This window comes from Procambarus clarkii, chromosome 37, assembly GCF_040958095.1.
Source record: "Procambarus clarkii isolate CNS0578487 chromosome 37, FALCON_Pclarkii_2.0, whole genome shotgun sequence".
Taxonomy (NCBI): Eukaryota; Metazoa; Arthropoda; class Malacostraca; order Decapoda; family Cambaridae; genus Procambarus; species Procambarus clarkii.
In genome coordinates this window covers 19,363,329-19,385,205 of record NC_091186.1, presented here as the reverse complement: position 1 = coordinate 19,385,205, position 21,877 = coordinate 19,363,329, and the positions used below count along the sequence as shown (strand labels likewise).

The 21,877-nt window shown below is 44.2% G+C and overlaps 1 protein-coding gene across 22 annotated transcripts in view; it reads left to right on the top strand.

Moving 5' to 3' along the window:
- Positions 1–21,877, top strand: part of ClC-c (chloride channel protein 3) — a 165,057-nt gene that overhangs the window by 52,310 nt on the left and 90,870 nt on the right. For all 22 annotated transcript variants that reach the window (XR_011230662.1, XM_069337220.1, XM_069337218.1 and 19 more), the window contains 4 exons: positions 7,300–7,527; positions 8,007–8,152; positions 16,027–16,188; positions 16,926–17,073. Coding sequence is in view for 21 of the 22 variants with exons in the window: in XM_069337220.1 (XP_069193321.1) it covers positions 7,300–7,527; positions 8,007–8,152; positions 16,027–16,188; positions 16,926–17,073 (684 nt within the window). In the remaining variant the exon portion in view is untranslated. The remainder of the gene's footprint in view (positions 1–7,299; positions 7,528–8,006; positions 8,153–16,026; positions 16,189–16,925; positions 17,074–21,877) is intronic.

Genomic DNA, 21,877 nt, shown 5'->3' with positions numbered 1-21,877 from the left:
ACAAGTGAGGCCTCACAGGCAAGCCAAATGCCTTCAACCAGTGAGGCTTCAGCAGCTGGCAGTCAAAACTAGCTTTGCGTAATGAACTGTACAGTAATTTTAAGTGCTAATTTTAGTGTTGTGTTAGTATAGGTTTCGTAAATTGTTAAGAATTCTTAACTTCAAGATGTGTGGCATCAATCAAGAAGACGAACACCAACAAGGTAAGTTGAGGTTTCTAGTTGAATATTTAATAATTATATGTGGCAAGGCAATTCAAATTATGTTGTTTGTAATATAAAAATAGTTGGAAATGGTCACTTTTGGACTCGTAGGTGAAAAAGTACCATTATCCAAAAAATTTGATAATCCGGCTGGGGGTCCTTCCCATATAGTCCGGATGATCGAGTGGAGACAGTATTGTCAAGCCCTCAGCTCTTAGGGATATTGCAAGTAAGCACCCTACACCAGTAAGAAAGTCACCCATACCTTTTCTAAGTGGTGTTTCAGGAAAAAAAGTAAAAGTTCAGGGAGAAATTGACCTTCCACTCAAGTTAGATGACATCACACTTTCTCTAACCTGTTTAGTTGTTGACTATATCCATTTCCCTGGTGACATTCTCTTAGGTCTGTACACCATGATTGATGAGAATATCACATTGTTTCCCAATCATTGGAACATTAGTATCAAAGACCACGTCATACCCTTGTGTAGCATGTATAGACAGGGCCATGAGTTTAACCTTCAATCAGATTACATTAATTTTGTCGACGCCCGACTCGCTAGCGTAAGTTTGTCAGATCCTTGTCGTGGTAGTATACCCGAGAAAACGGGCACTCGATTGAAGCATTGTAGTTGTGCAGTTGTTAAGGAGAGTGAGTATCGAGACTTTCTGGAAGGGGACGCCCTAACGGATTCTTGTTGTCTTGCTCGCCTAGCAGCTTCCATCTCTGAAGTCAGTGGTTCCACAGCTACTGACACTGTGCTGCACTCTGATTCTCTCACCAGAATAAGAGTTAAGGTTCAGGGAGTGCCTGAGTTATTGGATGTGATTGCGGAAAGTGATACGTGTAAAGTGAACGGTATGTTTGTTGAACCCTCCTGGCACACAGTGCAGGATGGTACCATTACACTGTATGTTGCAAACACTAGTAATGCCGACATCCATCTCCAGTCTGGCACCCATGTTGTAGATTTGGCCCATTACTCGTTACCGGTGCGAGTGGTGGATGATGTCTCCATAGAACATACTGTTTGTACTCTCACACCAAGAGAACATGGATCTCAGCCAGAGGTGCAAGCAAAACACCTTAGTCCTACTGATTTTCCTGACTCTGTGGTTCAGCTTTTGGAAATTCTAAACAGGAATAGAGCCGTTGTTGCTCTTCCAGGAGAAAAGTTAGGTCTCACTCCTCTTATTACACATAAAATTCCCCTCGAGCAAGGAACTATGCCAATTAATGTACCAGCATATCGTTTACCCCATTCTCAGAGAGTAGAAGCCGATAGACTCGTAGAGGAAATGTTACAGAATGACGTAATTGAGTCGAGTAATTCGCCATGGAACGCCCCATTGATTCTTGTACTAAAGCGAGATAGTACTTGGAGACCTGTAAACGATTATCGGAAGCTTAACAGAGTAACTATACCTGATCGTTTCCCACTTCCAGTCCTAAAGGATTTATTGCAAAGTACAGGTCGGAACAAAGTATTCTCAACGTTAGATTTGTTGCAGGGATTCTGGCAGATCCCCCTTGATGAGGAAAGTAAACAATTGACAGTCTTCAGTACTCCCAATGGTCATATTCATTTCAAAAGAATACCATTTGGTTTGCAGAGTAGTCCAATAATCTTTTCATGGCTCATGACAAATCTATTTCATAGATTGATAGGAAGTACTCTTCTAGTATACCTTGATGATCTCATAATTATGTCACAAGATGTTCAGACTCATTTCCAGTATCTTGAGAAAGTACTCACAAAGCTCGCAGAAGCTAATTTAAAAATAAAACTTGCAAAATGCTCATTTTTAAAAGAAAAGATTAATTTCCTTGGTCATACAGTTACACCTTCTGGCATTACATTGAATGAATAAAAAATTATTGCTGCCCGTGATTTTCCAACGCCTTGTACCACAGAAGCCGTAAGACAGTTCACAGGTCTTGTAGGATTTTATCGTTCGTTTATTGCTGGATTCTCTATTATAGTCCTCTACTTTACAAGTTGCAAAGGAAAGATGAACCCTTTGTTTGGGAAGAACCCCAGGAACAGTCATTCCAAAAACTCAATGCAGCCTTGATCTTATCACCTGTCCTTAGGTACCCAGATTTTTCTAAACCTTTTATGTTGGTTACCGATGCTAGTGACATTGGCTTAGGTGCTGCATTACTTCAAACAGAAGGTCACAGAGATCACGGAATAGCTTATGCAAGCCGTACATTATCTAAAGAGAAAAATTATAGTGCAACAGAACGTGAAGCGTTAGCAGTTGTTTGGGCTCTTAAACATTTCAAGGATACAATTTATAATTACCCAGTTTATGTTCTTACAGACCACCAACCATTAATTCCCTTGTTCAAAAATAAAAATCCAGTTGGAAAGTTTGCCAGATATTTGCTCATAATTCAAGAGTTCAATCCCACATTTGGTTATATTCCAGGAAAACAAAATATTGTTGCTGATGCGCTTTCTCGACAAGTTGCTGAGATTCAGTTAAATTACCCAGCATTAGACGCTACAGTAGTAGAGACAGAACAGAGACAAGACCCCATATGGGCACCCATCATTAAGTTTTTAACCAAGCAAGATACTCGTCCGATTCCCAAACATCCAGTACCATTGAAAGAGTTAGTGATTTTAGACAATTTGCTGTGCAGAGTAGTAAAGCTAGGGACAGCCCCGAGGAAATGTTGTCAGTTAGTTGTTCCAGCTGTCTTGGTGCCAACTGTGTTAAAAATTATCCATGATGCTCCTGCAAGTGCACATCCAGGAAAGGATCGTACACTCCAACAAGGTCGATTAAAGTATTTTTGGCCAAAAATGGCTAAGGACATTGCTCATTATGTTGACAGATGTTTAATCTGCCTACAGCACAAGTGACATGTGTCCCTTGAAGAGGGAAGGAAGGAAGGAAGACTTTGAAAGAGAAATTGACAATATGCCCATGCACTCAGCTCCTGGGCCTGACTCATGGAATTCGATATTCATAAAGAAATGTAAAGTACCAGTAGTGCGAGCACTCAGTGTAATATGGAGAAAGAGCCTAGATACAGGGGAGATACCAGCTGCACTTAAATCTGCAGATATAGCTCCTTTGCGCAAGGGGGAAAGTAAAGCCTTGGCAAAAAATTATAGGCCAGTTGCACTAACATCACACATAATAAAAGTTTTTGAAAGAGTGATTAGGAATCAAATTTCTAGTTTTATGGAAAATAATGAGTTACACAACCCAGGACAACATGGATTTAGAGCGGGAAGATCCTGTCTGTCACAGTTACTCAGTCACTAGGACAAAATCACAGAAGCTCTAGAAGAAAAGCAAAATGCAGATGTTGTATACACAGACTTTGCAAAGGCATTCGACAAATGTGATCATGGAGTGATTGCACACAAAATGAGGTCAATGGGAATAGCTGGTAAAGTAGGACGCTGGATACTTAATTTCCTGTCGAACAGAACACAAAGGATTTGGTAACAGTCAATCAAATCAAATCAAGTCCAAGTGCAGTTAAAAGCTCTGTACCACAAGGTACAGTCCTTGCACAACTGCTGTTCCTTATTCTCATATCAGATATAGATAAAAATACAAGTCACAGTTTCGTGTCATCCTTTGCAGATGACACAAAAATCAGCATGAAAATTACCTCTGCTGAAGACATGGAAAAATTACAAGCAGATATCAACAAAGTTTTCGATTGGGCAGCAGAAAATAACATGATGTTTAACAGCGATAAATTCCAGGTACGTGTACTTAGGTACGGCAAAAATGAGGACCTGAAACATAATACAGGGTACAAAACACAATCGAATCTGCCCATAATAGTTAAACAGCATGTCAAGGATTTGGGAATAATGATGTCCGACGATCTAACGTTTAGGGAGCATAACCAAGCAAATATTGCCTCAGCCAGAAAAATGATAGGATGGATTACGAGAACTTTCAAATCCAGGGATCCCATCATGATGGTTGTACTCTTCAAGTCACTGGTATTGTCCCGTCTCAAGTACTGCTCAGTATTCACTTTCCCTTTCAGAACAGGAGAGATTGCTGAAATTGAGGGAATACAGAGAACATATACGGCATGTGTAGATGCGATAGAGCACCGAAATTATTGGGATCGTTTCAAAGCTCTCCAAATGTACTCGCTAGAAAGGAGACGAGAGAGATACCAAATAATATACACATAGGAAAATACTGGAAGGCCAGGTCCCTAATCTACACAGTAAAATAACAACGTACTGGAGGGAACGATATGGAATGAAATGCAGAATAGAACCAGTGAAGAGCAGAGGTGCCATAGGCACAATTAGAGAACACTGTATAAACATCAGAGGTCCGCGGCTGTTCAACGTCCTCCCAGCGAGCATCAGAAATATTGCCTGAACAACCATGGACATCTTCAAGAGGAAACTAGACAGTTTTCTAAAAGACGTTCCGGACCAACCGGGCTGTGGTGGGTATGTGGGCCTGCGGGCTGCTCCAAGCAACAGCCTGGTGGACCAAACTCTTACAAGTCAAGCCTGGCCTTGGGCCGGGCTTGGGGAGTAGAAGAACTCCCAGAACCCCATCAACCAGGTATCAACCAGGTAATGGTTGATAATTTTTCACTGTAGTGCGAACTAGTTCCTATCCCGAACAATACAGCAGAAACTATAACCAGTGCATTCCATGACCAAATAATTTGTAGATATAGTCTGCCTAAAGTAATCCTTTCAGATAATGGTTCAGAATTCAGTAATAGCATTTTAACTAGTTTGTGTGATTTATATAACATTAAAAAATGTAGGATTATGCCATATCACCCAGCAAGTAACAAGTTAGCAGAGCATACTAACAGGAAAGTATTAGATGCCTTGAGAGTCACGTTAAATTTTGATAACACCAATTGGGATGAATTTATACCCTTCAGTGTGCCATAAATTCTTTGATTAATGTTTCTACAGGTGAAACATTTCTCCTCACACTATTCTTTATGGTACAGATAAGATCCTCTCTAATGAATTGATTAACGTACCTCCTACTCCTTTATATAACGTAGATGATTTTGTTCAAGTGAAGTGTAGACAAATGCAGCTAGTTTTCAAGAAAATAAGAGAACACTTGTCAAAGGCAACAGCCAAGTTCACTCGAGCGAGGAATGCCAGAGCTAAACCCAATGAGATTACTGTTGGATCTGTAGTAATGGTACTTAACCAACACAGGTCTGGCCCTGTGCACAAGTTAACTAAGAAATTTTTGGGTCTATACAAGGTAATCAAGCTTATCAAAGGTAACAAGTACAGTCTTAAGAATTTGTTAACAGGAGAGTATATAAATGAACATTTAGACCACATGAAGCTAGCCAAAATGACTGTTGACGAGACTGATGAAGAAGATGACAATGAACTTACCCAGACAGATTCTTCTATTGGGACACCACCACCTGTGATTGACAAACCACTTGATGTATAGCCACCCCATAATCTTAAATCTAGGCCTTTCGTTTCAACCGTGCACTCGCCACGTGTCCATTGGCTAGATGTTAACGAGTTTACCTCTCAAGATGATAGTTTGTCTCGTGCAGTTTCATCTGTTCCTGACCTTCAATCAAAGCCAGAGTTGTATAGTGCTTTGGAAGAACTAGGTGTAGATATCCGCAGAATTTATAATGAAGTGCATTCTACAGTTATTCTGTTTTGTTTGGCAAAATTCACTTCACAGTATTTCTACCCCATGTGTCCTATTATTACCTTTATATACATATGCATAATAAAGAAGTTTTTTCAAATCTATTTGTCATAAATCAGGTGCCATTGTAAAGCCTACTGTGCCATTTGTGTTTTTACAGTTCATGTCATCAAAAGTTCCATTAAAGTTCTAACAACCACAGCCTTCTCAATCCAGTCCTTGTATATAGCTTGTAAATATATTGTACATAAGTTTTTTTTCTGTTATCTAATGTTAAGATTCCTTTGTGGTTGTTAGGTCAGAACTTTTGTTCTATTAAAGCGGATAATTGTCTTTATTTTTCCAAGCACATGCCATTAACACATGTTAATAATTTTGTTTTAGGCACCACCTTGAATTGTATTGTTTATACCTGATACTTAGACATGTATATGTTCTCCATGCTCTTGTTCAGTTCAAGCATTGTTATCATGATTTGTCAACTACAGTACTATGTTCTAATTTGTTTGTGCACATGCTGTCGGTGTTAGTATTCCACACACCTGAGCTTCCTTTAATGTTTATTATGCAATTTCTCGTGTAAGCCATTACTGAATGCCACCGAGGTCCTTTTTAATATCACTGTAACTATCTAGCTAGCCAGAGCTTGTCGACAAGGGACGTCGACTTGGTAGCATGTCCGAGCGGTGTCAGTATTCAAATTGTACGACGGTTGAGATGTAACTAATCAAAATCTAGTAAGCCTCTGACATCATTCTCCAGAGAGAGCTGGTACCAGCCATTCTGGTGACCAGTCAGTTTTCTCATAGACCCAGAGTAGGTTGGACCTCAGCTGGCCAGTTATATACTTTGTTTCCTTACTCAATAAACTGCAGAAGTTACCTTCTGTGTTTTCTCTACAAGCCAACAACGACCATACATCAAAGAAGGGAACAAATAGCATCCTACCCGACAAACACTGAATGAACCTTTATGGCATTTGTCTGTTTTTTCAGATATTTTTTTTTTTTTGTTAAGAAACATGCAGCAGCCTACCTGACAAACACCAAATGAACCTTTAGGTATAACAAAAGGAAAACAAATTTGAAGAAAGAAAAATGTCATAAAGGTTTGTTCAGTGTATGTAAGGTAGGCTGCTCCATTATTTAAAACATTGAATATCATATTGATGTTTTTCGGTGGCAGACCGGATTAATTTGATTTCCATTATTTTAAAAGGGAAAATTCGTTTTGAATTTTGAGCGTTTCACATAACGAGCTCGGTGCTGGAACGGTTTAAATTAGTTTTTCAAGGTTCCACTGTACTGTATTTGCTTATCATATTGATGTGATTGAAGAGTCTGGGTGAGTAGATTGGGAAAAGAATTGCATGTTTATTATTAATGTTAACTCTTTGATTAATGTGCTTAATATTATTGCTCTCTTTTAACAGCTGCCAATAACAGCACATTTCATCTGGACTCCGATGAGCCGGAGTTTCCTGGTATTGGCCAGTACGATGACTTTCACACAATCGATTGGCAGCGCGATGTGGCTAGAGACCGCATGCGTCACCGTTACATCATCAAGAAGAAAGAGGACAGCATTTGGGATTGGATAAAAAGCGGTCATGACGCCTGGTCGGGATGGTTGTGTGTGTTCATGGTGGGCGTCATTGCAGGTAAGACAGAACTCAATATTGATTGTGGTTCTGCTTGCATGTTCATGCTAGAGCATTGGTAAAATAAAATATAGTGGTTACAGGGCTTTGAGCAGTTGTGTATTTATACTCTAGCCGGATGAATCTGTTTCACTTGTACAGAAAAAGCCATCTACTACCTGGATTATGTTAAAGTACCTCAGGAGCTAGGACAGTATAGGCTACCTTACCTTGCAATGATTTCGGGTCTCAACATTCCCATGGCTCGGTCCCCGACCAGGCTATGGTCTATGAAATTTTGTTGTTGTTTTCTTCATCATTTTTCAATAAAGATGATAATTTCTGTTGCTTCTTGATATACTGTAATACATAATTGATCTACCAAACTTGGATACTTCTGAGTGTACTGAATTAACACAAAATGTATTAAAAAAAATTACAATACTAATTTTTCTGTATTATTCTATATGTTTATTATATATAATATTTGCATTGTGCAGGCGCTGCTGCTGGCATGATTGACATTGGGACAAGCTGGATGTCTGACCTAAGATTTGGGATCTGTCCCGAGGCTTTTTGGTTTAACCAGGAGCAGTGCTGTTGGTCCTCAAATGAGACGTTCTATGATGGAGATAATTGCTCCAATGTAAGTTCTTGTGGGTAATTATAAAACTCTCCATGGCTTATTAAACAAACTTTTACATGTAGAAATTAAGTCTCAATAATGTGGCTGAAAAAAATTACTTGACCCACGTATACGAAATGACAGAATAGTGACACTGTTTCAGTCTGTCGCGAACCCTTATTGGTCCCTGATGTTTTCTTATTGGTTCCTGATGGACTCCTATTGGTCTATGATGGACCAATGCATTCTCATCTTTCTTTCAAACTCCTAGGTATTGCCACTTGGGTTTTCCTCTGAATCTTTGTGAAAGAGGCATCATTCCTTAGTAACTCCAGAAATGCAGCAAATATTTTGACAAAACTATTGCAAGCTGCCATGTTTTGCAAAAAAAAAAAAATGTGATGCAAACAATACATTAAGTTTTGTAAATAATGGAGACATAACTTTCACTAAGTATAGGACCAGTGTTCCAGCTGTGTGAGGAAGATGGGAGTGAGGAAGCTGTGTGAGGAAGCTGGGAGTGAGGCAGCTGTGTGAGGCAGTTGGGAGTGAGGCAGCTGTGTGAGGAAGCTAGGAGTGAGGCAGCTGGGAGTGAGGCAGCTGTGTGAGGAAGCTGGGAGTGAGGCAGCTGTGTGAGGAAGCTGGGAGTGAGGCAGTTGGGAGTGAGGAAGCTAGGAGTGAGGCAGCTGGGAGTGAGGCAGCTGTGTGAGGAAGCTGGGAGTGAGGCAGCTGTGTGAGGAAGCTAGGAGTGAGGCAGCTGTGTGAGGAAGCTAGGAGTGAGGCAGCTGTGTGAGGAAGCTGGGAGTGAGGCAGCTGTGTGAGGAAGCTAGGAGTGAGGCAGCTGTGTGAGGAAGCTAGGAGTGAGGCAGCTGTGTGAGGAAGCTGGGAGTGAGGCAGCTGTGTGAGGAAGCTAGGAGTGAGGCAGCTGTGTGAGGAAGCTGGGAGTGAGGCAGCTGTATGAGGAAGCTAGGAGTGAGGTTGCTGTGTGAGGAAGCTAGGAGTGAGGCAGCTGTGTGAGAAAGCTAGGAGTGAGGCAGCTGTGTGAGGAAGCTGGGAGTGAGGCAGCTAGGAGTGAGGTTGCTGTGCGATGAAGCTAGGAGTGAGGCAGCTGTGTGAGGAAGCTGGGAGTGAGGCAGCTGTGTGAGGAAGCTGGGAGTGAGGCAGCTGTGTGAGGAAGCTGGGAGTGAGGCAGCTGTGTGAGGAAGCTGGGAGTGAGGCAGCTGTGTGAGGAAGCTGGGAGTGAGGCAGCTGTGTGAGGAAGCTGGGAGTGAGGCAGCTGTGTGAGGAAGCTGGGAGTGAGGCAGCTGTGTGAGGAAGCTAGGAGTGAGGCAGCTGTGTGAGGAAGCTGGGAGTGAGGCAGCTGTGTGAGGAAGCTAGGAGTGAGGCAGCTGTGCGAAGAAGCTAGGAGTGAGGCAGCTGTGTGAGGAAGCTAGGAGTGAGGCAGCTGTGTGAGGAAGCTAGGAGTGAGGCAGCTGTGTGAGGAAGCTAGGAGTGAGGCAGCTGTGTGAGGAAGCTGGGAGTGAGGTAGCTGTATTTACTATTTGTTTGTACTATTTGTTCCCATTAAATCGAGCTAGTAGCACTTGAGCCCTACCATTTTGGCTGATCTAATTTTCCTCTTATATGTCTACAACTTAGATTTCTCACTAACACACATTCATTCATTTAACACACACCAGTCTCCGTGGTGTAGTGGTAAGACACTCGCGTGGCGTTCCGCGAGCGCTTTGTCATGGGTTCGTATCCTGGCCGGGGAGGATTTATTGGGTGTAAATCCTTAACTGTAGCCTCTGTTTTATAACTCACAAGTCGAGCCTGGCCTCGGGCTGGGGTTCGGGAGTAGAAAAACTCCCAGAACCCCATCAAGCAGGTACATGTATCATTCCCAGAAAGCATCCCCCTCCCCCCCCCCCCCCCCCCCCCCGAGTCCACTTTCCACTGAGCCGTGAGGCCCTGGAAGCTTCCTGTGTCATGAAGCTTGAGGTGAAGGAGCTAGAATTAACTTTCTTATTTTTCTACATTCTTTAATTATTTGTGATCAGTAAGATGGTTGCCTAAAAAAATAAAAACCAGCATTGAATGTAATGAAATGCTCACTGAAGCTTCAGGGAGCTTTCGGGGCTCACCAAGAAAGAGGCATTTCATTGTACTACACCCTGCAATTTTAGGGAAGCCCCCTGTGGCTCTCTGAAGCTCACTATCCACAGAGAAGCATGAGACAAACTAGATGAACAAGAAAAAAATCACAGGCAGTTAGGAAGAGGATCAAAGACTTGGCCAATAGACAAAACCAAGGTGACAGGCATGAGGCCCGGGAACATTAACCAAATACAGGTTACCAGAACTCTTTTGTACTACTGAAACCCCTGTGCCTGAATATCAGCCCAAGACATATTAGCAGAAAACACTGCAACATGAGTATATTTATGAACATCATGGGCATGAAGGTAGAATGCATGGCGGCTAGACTTGATAACACTGTAGAATATCTGAGAAATGGAAGCCTTGGAACAGGTAACCAAGGAGACAGGATCAACCCACTAAGCATCCATTGATTAGAATTACTGGCACTAAGGAAGCTGCGGAGGACTGTGACCAGAAACAGCGCACGATGCACCCCTAGTCAGATAAACAAAGTACAGTGTGTTCTCACTTGAATGAACTACATGGGGCGAGGCCAATTCGTTTCACCGCAGAATTCGTTCCACCCCCCCCTCTCCAAATACATCCCCTCACCACCATTTATTATGAATTCTTCGTGGAATATGATAGAGCGATGTGTTACAAACAACTGATAGGGTAAAATTTTCTCAGCTAATTTGGTGAAACGCAGACAGTGTGTGAAGCATCGAGGCTCCAGCCATGTGTTACCAATTAGCTGATAACCAGAGCTCACCACTGACACCACCTGCCTCCCCTGGCAACACCTTCCACCACTGTCACCACCTGCCTCCCCTGGCAACACCTTCCACCACTGTCACCACCTGCCTCCCCTGGCAACACCTTCCACCACTGTCACCACCTGCCTCCCCTGGCAACACCTTCCACCACTGTCACCACCTGCCTCCCCTGGCAACACCTTCCACCACTGTCACCACCTGCCTCTCCTGGCAACACCTTCCACCACTGTCACCACCTGCCTCCCCTGGCAACACCTTCCACCACTGTCACCACCTGCCTCCCCTGGCAACACCTTCCACCACTGACAACACCTGCCTCCCCTGGCAACACCTTCCACCACTGTCACCACCTGCCTCCCCTGGCAACACCTTCCACCACTGTCACCACCTGCCTCCCCTGGCAACACCTTCCACCACTGACAACACCTGCCTCTCCTGGCAACACCTTCCACCACTGTCACCACCTGCCTCTCCTGGCAACACCTTCCACCACTGACAACACCTGCCTCTCCTGGCAACACCTTCCACCACTGTCACCACCTGCCTCTCCTGGCAACACCTTCCACCACTGTCACCACCTGCCTCTCCTGGCAACACCTTCCACCACTGACAACACCTGCCTCCCCTGGCAACACCTTCCACCACTGACAACAATTTTTTTCTGACAACCTCCAATGAGAATAACTTGCACCAACTGCCTCCTGACACTAAACCCCAACTACTGATACCACTTGCCCCCAGACTCCAGCCCCCACCAATGACGCAACATGCCTCCCCCTGACACCATTTGATTATCCTTGAACCATTTCTCACTGGAAACAATGGGTAAGCAAAATATAATACTGTACAACTGTTTACACTTTGGTGAATCATAGTTGATGACAGCCACTGTCATCAACTATGACTACTTGGTCTCGGTGATCGCTTGGACGAACAATCCTCACTTAATTGAACATTAGTATGTTACACTGAACATTTAGTACGGAATTCAATTTGTTCGGGTCATCCAGGAATTTGATAGAGCGTGGTTCGTTAGAGTGAGGATGCACTGTATAGGCAATCAAAAGATCCTTAGGAAGCCTGCAACTCTTTCTTCGCCAGAAAAAGGAGATGCCTACCTGTTGACGATTTCAGGGACCAGTGCCTGTGTATGAAAAGAGTGTTGAAAAGTCTTGAGCCTTTGATGTTGTTTGAGTTTTCTCTCAGCATTACTATCCTCTGCTTTTCAGTGGGGGTTGTTTTACACATCCTGTCATGCCTTCTGGTCTTACATGGTGTTATTTCTGTGTGTAGATTTGGAATCAGTCTGAATATTTTCCAAGTGTAAATGATTATGTATCTCTCCTGCCTGCACTCTAGGGAATACAGATTAAATTTTTTTAGGTGGTCTTAATAATTTAAAAGATTATTGAGTGGATTCTAGCGGTAAAAGATTTTTGCACCCTCTAAAGGTCAGCAATTTCTCCAACTTTGAATGGAGCTGTAAGTGTGCAACAATATTCCATTCTAGAGAGCACTAATATTTTAAAAAAGTTGCAGCTGAATATAATGCCTACCAGGGCTGAGAGAACAAAATGCATGCCTTCAAAGAAGACCCTGAAGCTCCCTGACTACAACCAAGGCAAGTGCCAACAAGAAAATAGTCCTAGAAAAAGAATCCTGGACTAAAATGGACACTATAAACTATGGAGAAGAAAAAAAGTGAGGACATGGTCAAAGGACCAAGAGGACTTTGGTGGTGCATTGAGTGCGCCACCAGAGCCCTCAATGAGTGCACCAGAGGTTAAACAGTGCATGAGGCAGCTTCCAAAAAGGCACCTAGGAAGTACAGTATTGATGCCAACCTCAATCAGTAGTGGCTTTGCCTGCACCACAGAATAAGAGGTGACACTATCCCTACATTCCAAGTGCCTCTGATACCATCCTTGCCTTATTCCAAGTTGCCATCTCTGATCATTGTCAATGAGAATGTGTTCAGGTACAGCAGAGGAGTGTCACATCTTACCATGTACCTGTCACATACCTGTCGATGATTCCAAGGATCAATGTCCCTGATGCCCAGTCTCTGACCAGGCCTCTTAGTTGGTGATCTAGTCAACCAGGCTCTTCAACACTCGCAACCTGATGTATGATTAACAGCCTAGTTGATCAGATATCCTTTGAAGGTGTTTATCAAGTTTTCCTCTGAACATTGTAAGAGGGCAGACAGTTATGCCCCTTATGTGTAGAGCGAGAGTGTTGAAAAGTCAAGTCTTTAAAGATTTCCCACATAATTTATAGGTTGTGTGGGGTCTATGTTCTCCTATTCCACTAACATGGCATTTAGTTACATTAAATTCCATTTGCCAAGTGGTGCTCCATATACTTATTTTCTCCAGGTCTTCTTGAAGGGCATTATAATCATCTAAGTGTCTTATCCGTCTTATTTTCTTAACATCATCAGCAAACATGTTCATATAATTCTGTATTTCATCTGGCAAATCATTTATATAGACAATGAACATTACTGGTGCAAGAACTGAACCCTGTGGTACTCCACTCGTGACATTTCTCTAGTCCGATACATTGCCTCTGATTACTGCCCTCTTTTTTCTATCAGTTAGAAAATTTTTCATCCATGTTAGAAGCTTACCTGTCACCCCTCTAACATGTTTCAGTTTCCAGAACAACCTCTTAAGTTGAACTGTCAAAAGCCTTTTTTAGGTTCAGATAGATATGTATGTTGCTTCTGCTGCTCCTCTGGCTGCTGTTTTTGGTACTATGTCTTGGGTCGACATTTGGGCTTGGGGGGGCTTTGGAGGTCAAACAGGGTCTTGGCCGCCAGGTATCTTGTGACTGTCCCAGGCCATCTCCGGCCTTTGTGTTTCTTTGGGATGTCTGTTGCGGCCTGTTGTCTCATATTCATCTTGAGACCCGCGGTGCTGCCACTTCCTGGTTAAGTCCCTATTTTTACTTTACTGTTGGTATTTAGCTTCAGGGAGCCAATGGGGGTCCCCCCAGAAAACCAGCGTTGAATATAATGAAATTCCATTTTCTGGGTGAGCCCAGGAGGCTCCCTGACACTCACCCTCCCTCTGGTTGGTAGTTTTCATCATTCTACGAATTGAGGGGGTGGAGCTGCCTCGAATGATGGGGGGGTGGAGCTGCCTCGAATGATGGGGGCTACACTCAGGCGAGCAGGGATTCCTGGGGAGCAGGGTTCCCGGGGGAGGGATCAAGCAGGTATCCTCCCTGTTGGGGGGGGGGGGGAGGGTGCTAATGACTGGGCACACTAGTTAGATGATGATTTGCTTTGTTTTCTTTGTTTCATTGTTTTCTTTTTGGAGGAGTTCTTTGGCTCTGTTCGGATGTAGGTTACAATTTTCAGCAGTTGGAGATTATATTTTTATGCCTACCTTTCTGGGGGTATACCCCAGTTGATGGCAGAAACAACATTCTCTAAATGTAGAGTGCTCGTATGGCCATTTGCTCCCTGCGGCTATCTAAGGGGGCCAGGTTCTGGCTCGTGGTCCCAGGTAGGCAATAGAACTCCTGGGACTGATGATACCAAACTAATATGGCACCTGTCAGTTTGGATAGTTTCAGGGAGCCGAAGGGGCTCACCCAGAAAATGGCATTTCATTACATTTAACGCTGATTTTTTGGTGTTTGTTTGCCAAATATTCATTCCCTATTTTGCAGATTTTTGCTGTGATATTGCTGGTTTATTTCTCCCAAATGTAAAAAACACTGGAGCTTCCCAGCCCTCAACCCTCCCATAACAACAACAGGACCAAGGTCTGATTCAGCTAGTAAAATACTCTTGTTACCTACTTCAACAAGGTGTAAACTCCCTTTGCCATGACAATACTCATTGGGATACATGACACCCTACTAGGCCTACTCAAGATTTTTTGGGGGTTGCACAAATCTCTTAAAAAATGCTACTGGATCATGCTCATTACTTTTGGGCAATTTGCTCATCTTTTATCCAACTATTCTCATATTTTAGGCATCAACATTCTTTGAGTTACCACACCACTATACTTTCATCTTAAATCTCACTAGCTAAGTTCCACGTCATGTTTAATATTTTGGAAACTCACCCAAAGTGCTCCAAGTCACCAATGATTTCTTAAACATCCTGGTATATTATTGGTAATATAAAAGAAGCCCTATTTATATATACCATGACACTTTGCTAAAATATAACCACCAACCAAGCCTTTAAAACTAAAATGTAAATTTTGAGAGAGCAGCTGTTGAATAATAGGACGTGTAAGAATGTTGTCTGTACTGAAGCTGGTGTTCCTACGCACTGCCATATACCATCATAGGCGGCAGGGATCTGTTACCAGTCATCTGCAGGTGGGTCCCAACAGGTCCCAGGCTGGAAGTGGCTAGAGCAGTGGGAATGTCTCGAGTGGCCTGGGTAAGAAATGCATGGAACCCAATAGAACCTAAGGGATGGAACTGGGAAGCCAAGACATAACACAATAGAACCAGGAAACTAGCTTCAAGGATGCACTCTTGAATCAAGGGTTCTCACAGGGAAGTCAAGGCATATATCCAAGGGCCCAAAAAAAGAACCAGGGATCCAGGAAACTCACCTGGAAAAAGCATCAGGGGTTCAGGGACCCACATCTGGAGTCAGAAATTCTCCTAAAGAACCCGTAAGCACCTCTTGGGTATGTTTTCCTTAAAGCAGGAGAATAATGTACATGCACAACCTGTGAACACATCTGAGCTGCTGGAGGAAAATATTGTGAAGCATTCCTTCTGCCCACCAAACAACAGTAGAGGGGCAATATGCTACTTGTGTGAAGTAATAGATACCAAGTTTTTTTTGTATACAGTATTTCACACTTGGTAAGTTCTTTGATTATATAATCCCAGTTACCATTTCTGCTACCATTTCTGCTACCCTCCCCCCTCCCACCCTTCCAAATGGCAGGATGACCTGTTAAGATATCACTTCCAGTACAGAATATAATGAGGATAAACTGTCTTTTTCAGTGGTTTTCCTGGCCTGAGGTGTTTGGTCATGCTCCAGATGGCGCGGGAGCGTACATCATCTCCTACATCTTCTACATAATGTGGTCATTGTTATTTGCCTCTTTGGCTGCATCTCTAGTCATGATGTTTGCTCCATATGCTTGTGGCTCAGGGATACCAGAGGTGAGTGAACATCTTGCGTGCCTTTGGCCCTTCCCTTCTCTACTGTGCCATGGATGTCCCCCTCCCTCCTCTGTGCCATGGATGTCCCCCTCCCTCCTCTGTGCCATGGATGTCCCCCCTCCCTCCTCTGTGCCATGGATGTCCCCCTCCCTCCTCTGTGCCATGGATGTCCCCCTCCCTCCTCTGTGCCATGGATGTCCCCCTCCCTCCTCTGTGCCATGGATGCCCCCCCTCCCTCCTCTGTGCCATGGATGTCCCCCTCCCTCCTCTGTGCCATGGATGTCCCCCTCCCTCCCTCTGTTCTGTGGATGCTCTCTCTCTCCTCTGTGCCATGGATGCTCCCTCCCTCCTCTGTGCCATGGATGCTCTCTCTCTCCTCTGTGCCATGGATGCTCCCTCCCTCCTCTGTGCCATGGATGCCCCCCTCCTCTGTGCCATGGATGCCCCCTCCCTCCTGTTCTGTGGATGCTCCCTCCCCCCTCTGTCTTCTGTGCCATGGATGCCCTCCTCTATGTCATGGATTGCTCCTTCCTTGTATGTGCCATGTATACCGCTACCTCCCCTGTGATATGAAGATGCCCTCTTTCTCCTCTTTCTGTTGTCTCGTGAAACATGTGATATTTAAGCATAGTAACGATAATGAGGAAATTAGACGTTTCTTTAAGTTTAAGTATACTATGGTAAAACATTGTATGAAATATGGCAATATTTCAACAATTCTTTCTTTCTGTTTACAGATAAAGACCATTCTGAGTGGATTTATCATTCGGGGGTACCTTGGCAAATGGACACTACTGATCAAGTCATTAGGCATGATACTTGCTGTTTCTGCCGGCCTCTCACTGGGGAAAGAGGGCCCCCTGGTGCATGTGGCCTGTTGCATTGGTAAGTTTTCTCTGTCTACATGGTGTAATATGTCATCATGATCAGATGCCATGCTGGTGGGGGGATTGTGCATGGTCACTTATTCCTAGACCTCAGCAACAAAATTTACAGATGACTGTTGACATATGATTGTGCAACTAACTTTGCTAATTATAAGGGTTTTCCCTGCATGCAACACCTGCTGGGTGTGACCCTTTCTCACCCCCCCCCCCATCTCTGGGACTTGGACACAAGCACCTCCACCATTGTCCATTGTGCACACAGGCTGTACTGTCTGCTAAATCTCAAGCCGAGAGATGATGTTTCTTTCCTGGTTAGTAGAATACTTCATTTGATTGATTACGAATGAGTAATATATAATAACTTCATATAGACCTTACTAAGGGTACAGCCTATTTAAATTCTAAAGAGTTGCAGAGATAACATATCTGTGCAGCCCAGTTCAGAAATCATCATGAAGGTGATTTCAGCAAATTCACCTTCAATAAGAGAGACAAGTCTTGTAGTACGGGACTCTACATTCTCAATTCACAGTTGGGGATCCTGGGATGGATCACCAGGTGGGACAGAAATGTTCGGACACATTTCCTTTCACTTGATGCAATAAATTAGTACCCTAGGAGTTCAGGCAACTGAACCAAAGGGCGCCTGACAGCTGGGTGAACAGCGCTTTGGATTCGTAGTCCTAAGGTTCCGGGTTCAATCCCTGGAGGAGGCAGAGAGAAATGGGCAAAATGTTTCTTTCACCCTGATGCCCCTGTTACCTAGCAGTAAATAGGTACCTGGGAGCTAGACAGCTGCTACTGGCTGCTTCATGATGGGGGGGGGGGTGTAACAAAAAGGAAGCCTGGACGAGGACCGGGCCGCGGGGACGCGAAGCCCAGAAATCATCTCAAGATAGATCTCAAGATAGAACTGTTTTGAGATGGATATTGTGGATGGTCAGTAGTTTGACCTAAGAGGAGGGGGGAGGGGGGGGGGAGCTGCAATAGAAGTCTAAGTACAGGCTTCCTGTTCCTGAAAATGGGAATTATTATCTTATGTTATTGTATTGACTGGACACAAATAATATTAGAATAATGTGTTAAGGAATTAATCAAAGCACAAAACTTATCCTAGTACATTACCTGGAGGGGATAAGCCCCCCCATGTCTGGAGAAGCCTCGTCTCTGGAGGGAAATGAATCCCATGGCTTGAAAGAATTAGCACCAACCTCAGAGAGGATAAGCACCATGCCTGGAGAGCATAAGCCCAGTGCCCAGAGAGGATAACCTAAATTTACCTGAGGGCCACTAATACTAGTGGCCTCGATGAGGAGAGGAAGCCGGCAGCTTGTCAAATGTTCCCCCATTTGCCCTGATGATCTTTTCCAGCTAAATTTTAAAACACAGCAAAGTTTAGGCATTTTCGGGTTAATCGGGAAGGTAGTTCCATGGATTTACAACCTAATAGGTGAAAAAGCATCTCCTGTTTTCTGTCTTACATTGTGGCTTGTTGAGCGTGAACCCGTTACTCTTCATTGTGTTACATCTGACCATTTGAAGAAATTGTCCGGATTGCAACCCATCCTCCGAATTGACAGTACGGTTTAATACTAAGTGTAATAAGTACATTTCCTTACTGTCATTCATAGTACATAATTGCACATATGAGGCTGTTACATTTACCTCCCCCATTTATTCTCCTCGTTTTCTGTTAAGACACTCGGAATTTTAGGAAGAAGTTTTCAGGTTCAATTCGCTATACAGTACACAAGTTTTAAATATCAGGAATTTCTTTTTCAGTTTTATTAAACAATAGAGATTTTACACAAAATTTTAAAATCTGAGTTACTTTACAATTTATTAATATATTTAAGTTTTGTTTTATTGGTTTTATAAAACTGTAATATCACTATAGCTATAGGTTAACTACTAATTGTAATTAAGAAACAATTAAATGCTTATCTTCAAACACTAAGAAGGTTAGGTTAGGTTGTGGTTTTCTATTCAGCTTTCCAGGTAAACTCAAATATTCACAATATATTTGACAGTGCAGTTTAATACTAAGTGAAAATAAGTACAATTCCTGTCTGCTATGAATAATACGTAATTGCACTTGTGCTGTTACATTTACCTCCCCATTTTTGGAGTACGGGCTGCCGGATTGACATCCTCCAAATTGTACAGTATTTTAAAAGTTTCGATGAGATCCACACTGTCATGCCTTGTTTGCAGTATTGTTAGCCTTGAGGCACTCAACTGTTCCTGATACATGAGATGACTAAGCTCTGGTATAATTTTTGTTGTCCAGTGTTACATCTTCTCCAGAGCAACTATGTCTTTCTGAAGATGAGGTCTCCATGCCTGGATGCAATAATCCAGGTGGGGGCTCACCAGAGATTTATACAATTGAACGACTACTTTCTTTTCCTTGAAGGTAAAAGTACGCTTGATTATTCCCAGGATTTGGTTAGCTTTTCTGTGGAGAGCCCCTATGGCTCCCTGGAGCTTACTGGGCTGATATGAATGTGTTAGACTGTGGCATCAGTCGATGGAGTTTTTGCCTGCTGGGGACCATGAACCAGGACCTGGCCCCCTCAGAGAGGCATGAGGAGCAATGTTCTGTGGAAACCCCCCATGTATTTGGAAGCATTCCATGTCTGCCATCGACTGGGGTTTGGCACCCAGAAAGGGAGGCATAACAAAACAAGCCCCACATGGTAAAAGCTGATCTGGTAGGCAGAATTCCCAAACAAAAACAAGCTAACAAGCAAACGTCTCAAACGTCTATCGTCCGCTCAACCCATCCACCCACCCCAATTCCCCTGTGGCCGGCAGCATCAGCTATCAGTTCTTCAGCTGATGTGGACTGTGGCGGTTGTAGACTCTGACCATCTGACTCTGCAGTTCTGTCCCTTGTGGTGTATTTCTGCAGTGTGTGATGCACAGGCCAGGAGTTACTGATCAGTACTGGGGCTGCATGCGCTTAGGGCCGCTTTTCCTAGGTGCTCTGTAAGTACTGCCCTTGCATCTTGAGGTTCCCTTCCACAGGGCATTCCGGAACTGCTTCCATAGGGGTCTGTTGATGCTCTGCAATTGCCTGCCCTTGGGGCCAGCTGATTTTTTTTTTTTTTTTTTTTTTTTTTTTTTGGTAGCCACTGCTTGGCCTTGGGTAGGAAATGGTATCATTGCTGGTAGGGGTGCAAGGTATTGCGCAGCTTGTCTCCCATTATACACAGCGGTCGGTTCTGTTCCAACTGGGGATGTGCTTTTGCAGGGTTTTCTTTTTCTGTAATTTGTCTGGTGGGGGTCTGCCCCCTTGGTTTTCCACCTTCTGTTATATTGGGGTCCTCCACTAGGCCCCTGTACTTGTACACATCACAAGGGTTCTGGTTTTTAGCAGTTCTCTTGGTAGTTTGGGCCAACTGGTTAGCAGTACCTTGCCTGGGCTTCCCTTAGCAGTCAGCCTAAGGACCCCAGGAAAACCCCATTGAGGCTCTTTGGACCTATGGATGTGTCCGCTGGGTTCTAACTCACTGAGTGCAAGTTTGATGGTTGCTCTGTCCCCTTGTCTCAGGGTGACACTCACCAATTTTGCCTCCCTCATGCTGCCTTCTGGGTCAATGACACTTTTGACCCAGAGTCTTGCGAGTCTAGTTCCTTGCTAGTACTCCAGTTTACTCATTCTACTGATATTGATGTTTGGGTAAAGGCGGCTTCGCCGTTGCATGCTCGATATCGATTGCTGCAGTATGCTCGATTGGTTGCTCACCTGGATGCCCCGAGGCTGCCCCGCTTGGGTTTTAGGGACCCGAACATGGGGGTGTTAGTCGCTTCGACTTTGGTTTCGTTCACGCTCCCTAGTCCGCTCCTGGTTTTTGTTGTTTGTGCTGAAGGCTCTCGGCTCTCGGCTCCCAAACGTCTAAGGGATTTCGGAGTCAGGGCTGGGCTTAGCTGGAAGTGACACTCAGGCGGCTTTGGGGTCTGCTTCATCCAGGTTGGCGATGAAGGCATTCAAACCTGCTCCTCCCACCAAGGCTTCTGGGTCTTCCCAGCGGACCCCCTTCTTCTCGGCCTTTCCCCAGGACTCTGCCTTTTCTGTAGGGCAGAGGGTGTGGAGGACAGCTCTGCCCCAGGTCCTGGGGCTGGGGAGGAGTTGACTTGGGTGGGGGGGGGGGCTGACCCTGCTTGGGTGTTGGTACCCTCGCAGCGGGGTTTGTTGTTGCAAGGGGATGGGTTTTCTTATCCCCCCCCCCTTCCCTGTATGAGTATGATTTGGGTTCAGCTCCACCCCAGGTTCGGTTCCGGGTTCCCCCTGGGTTCTTAGGTTCCTTCCTTCTAGAGGTTTTCAGCTTCTCGAATCACACCTAAGGAGGTTCGGGAGGCTATAGCGGCTTACCTCCTGCACGACCCGGATTACCCCTCGGTGATAGATCCGTCTTTCATTGAGTTCAGTTTGACCTTTCCCTTTTGGGTGCGTTACGAGGTACCGGAGTCTTCCTGGTTGACAGACTGTCCTTTTTTCTCATTGGGTGTGTGGCATGGGTTTAGTCGGAACTGCACACTTGATTGGCAGGAGACTTTCACTGTGGTTTACCTGGGGACCGAGTTTGAGTGCCTTAACATATGCTTGTTCGCCCCTGTGCTTCCTTGGGATGTTGGCATTGTGCAGCTGCACGTGTAAGTTCCCTCCCTTTCGGCTTCCTTGGTAACTGAGGATTGCATGCCCAAGGGCATTTGGCCTCGGTCTTATGTTTCTTTTCCATTCTTGATATGTCCTCGTACTGGCTTGAGGAGGATGTAGAGACGTTGGGTACCGGGTC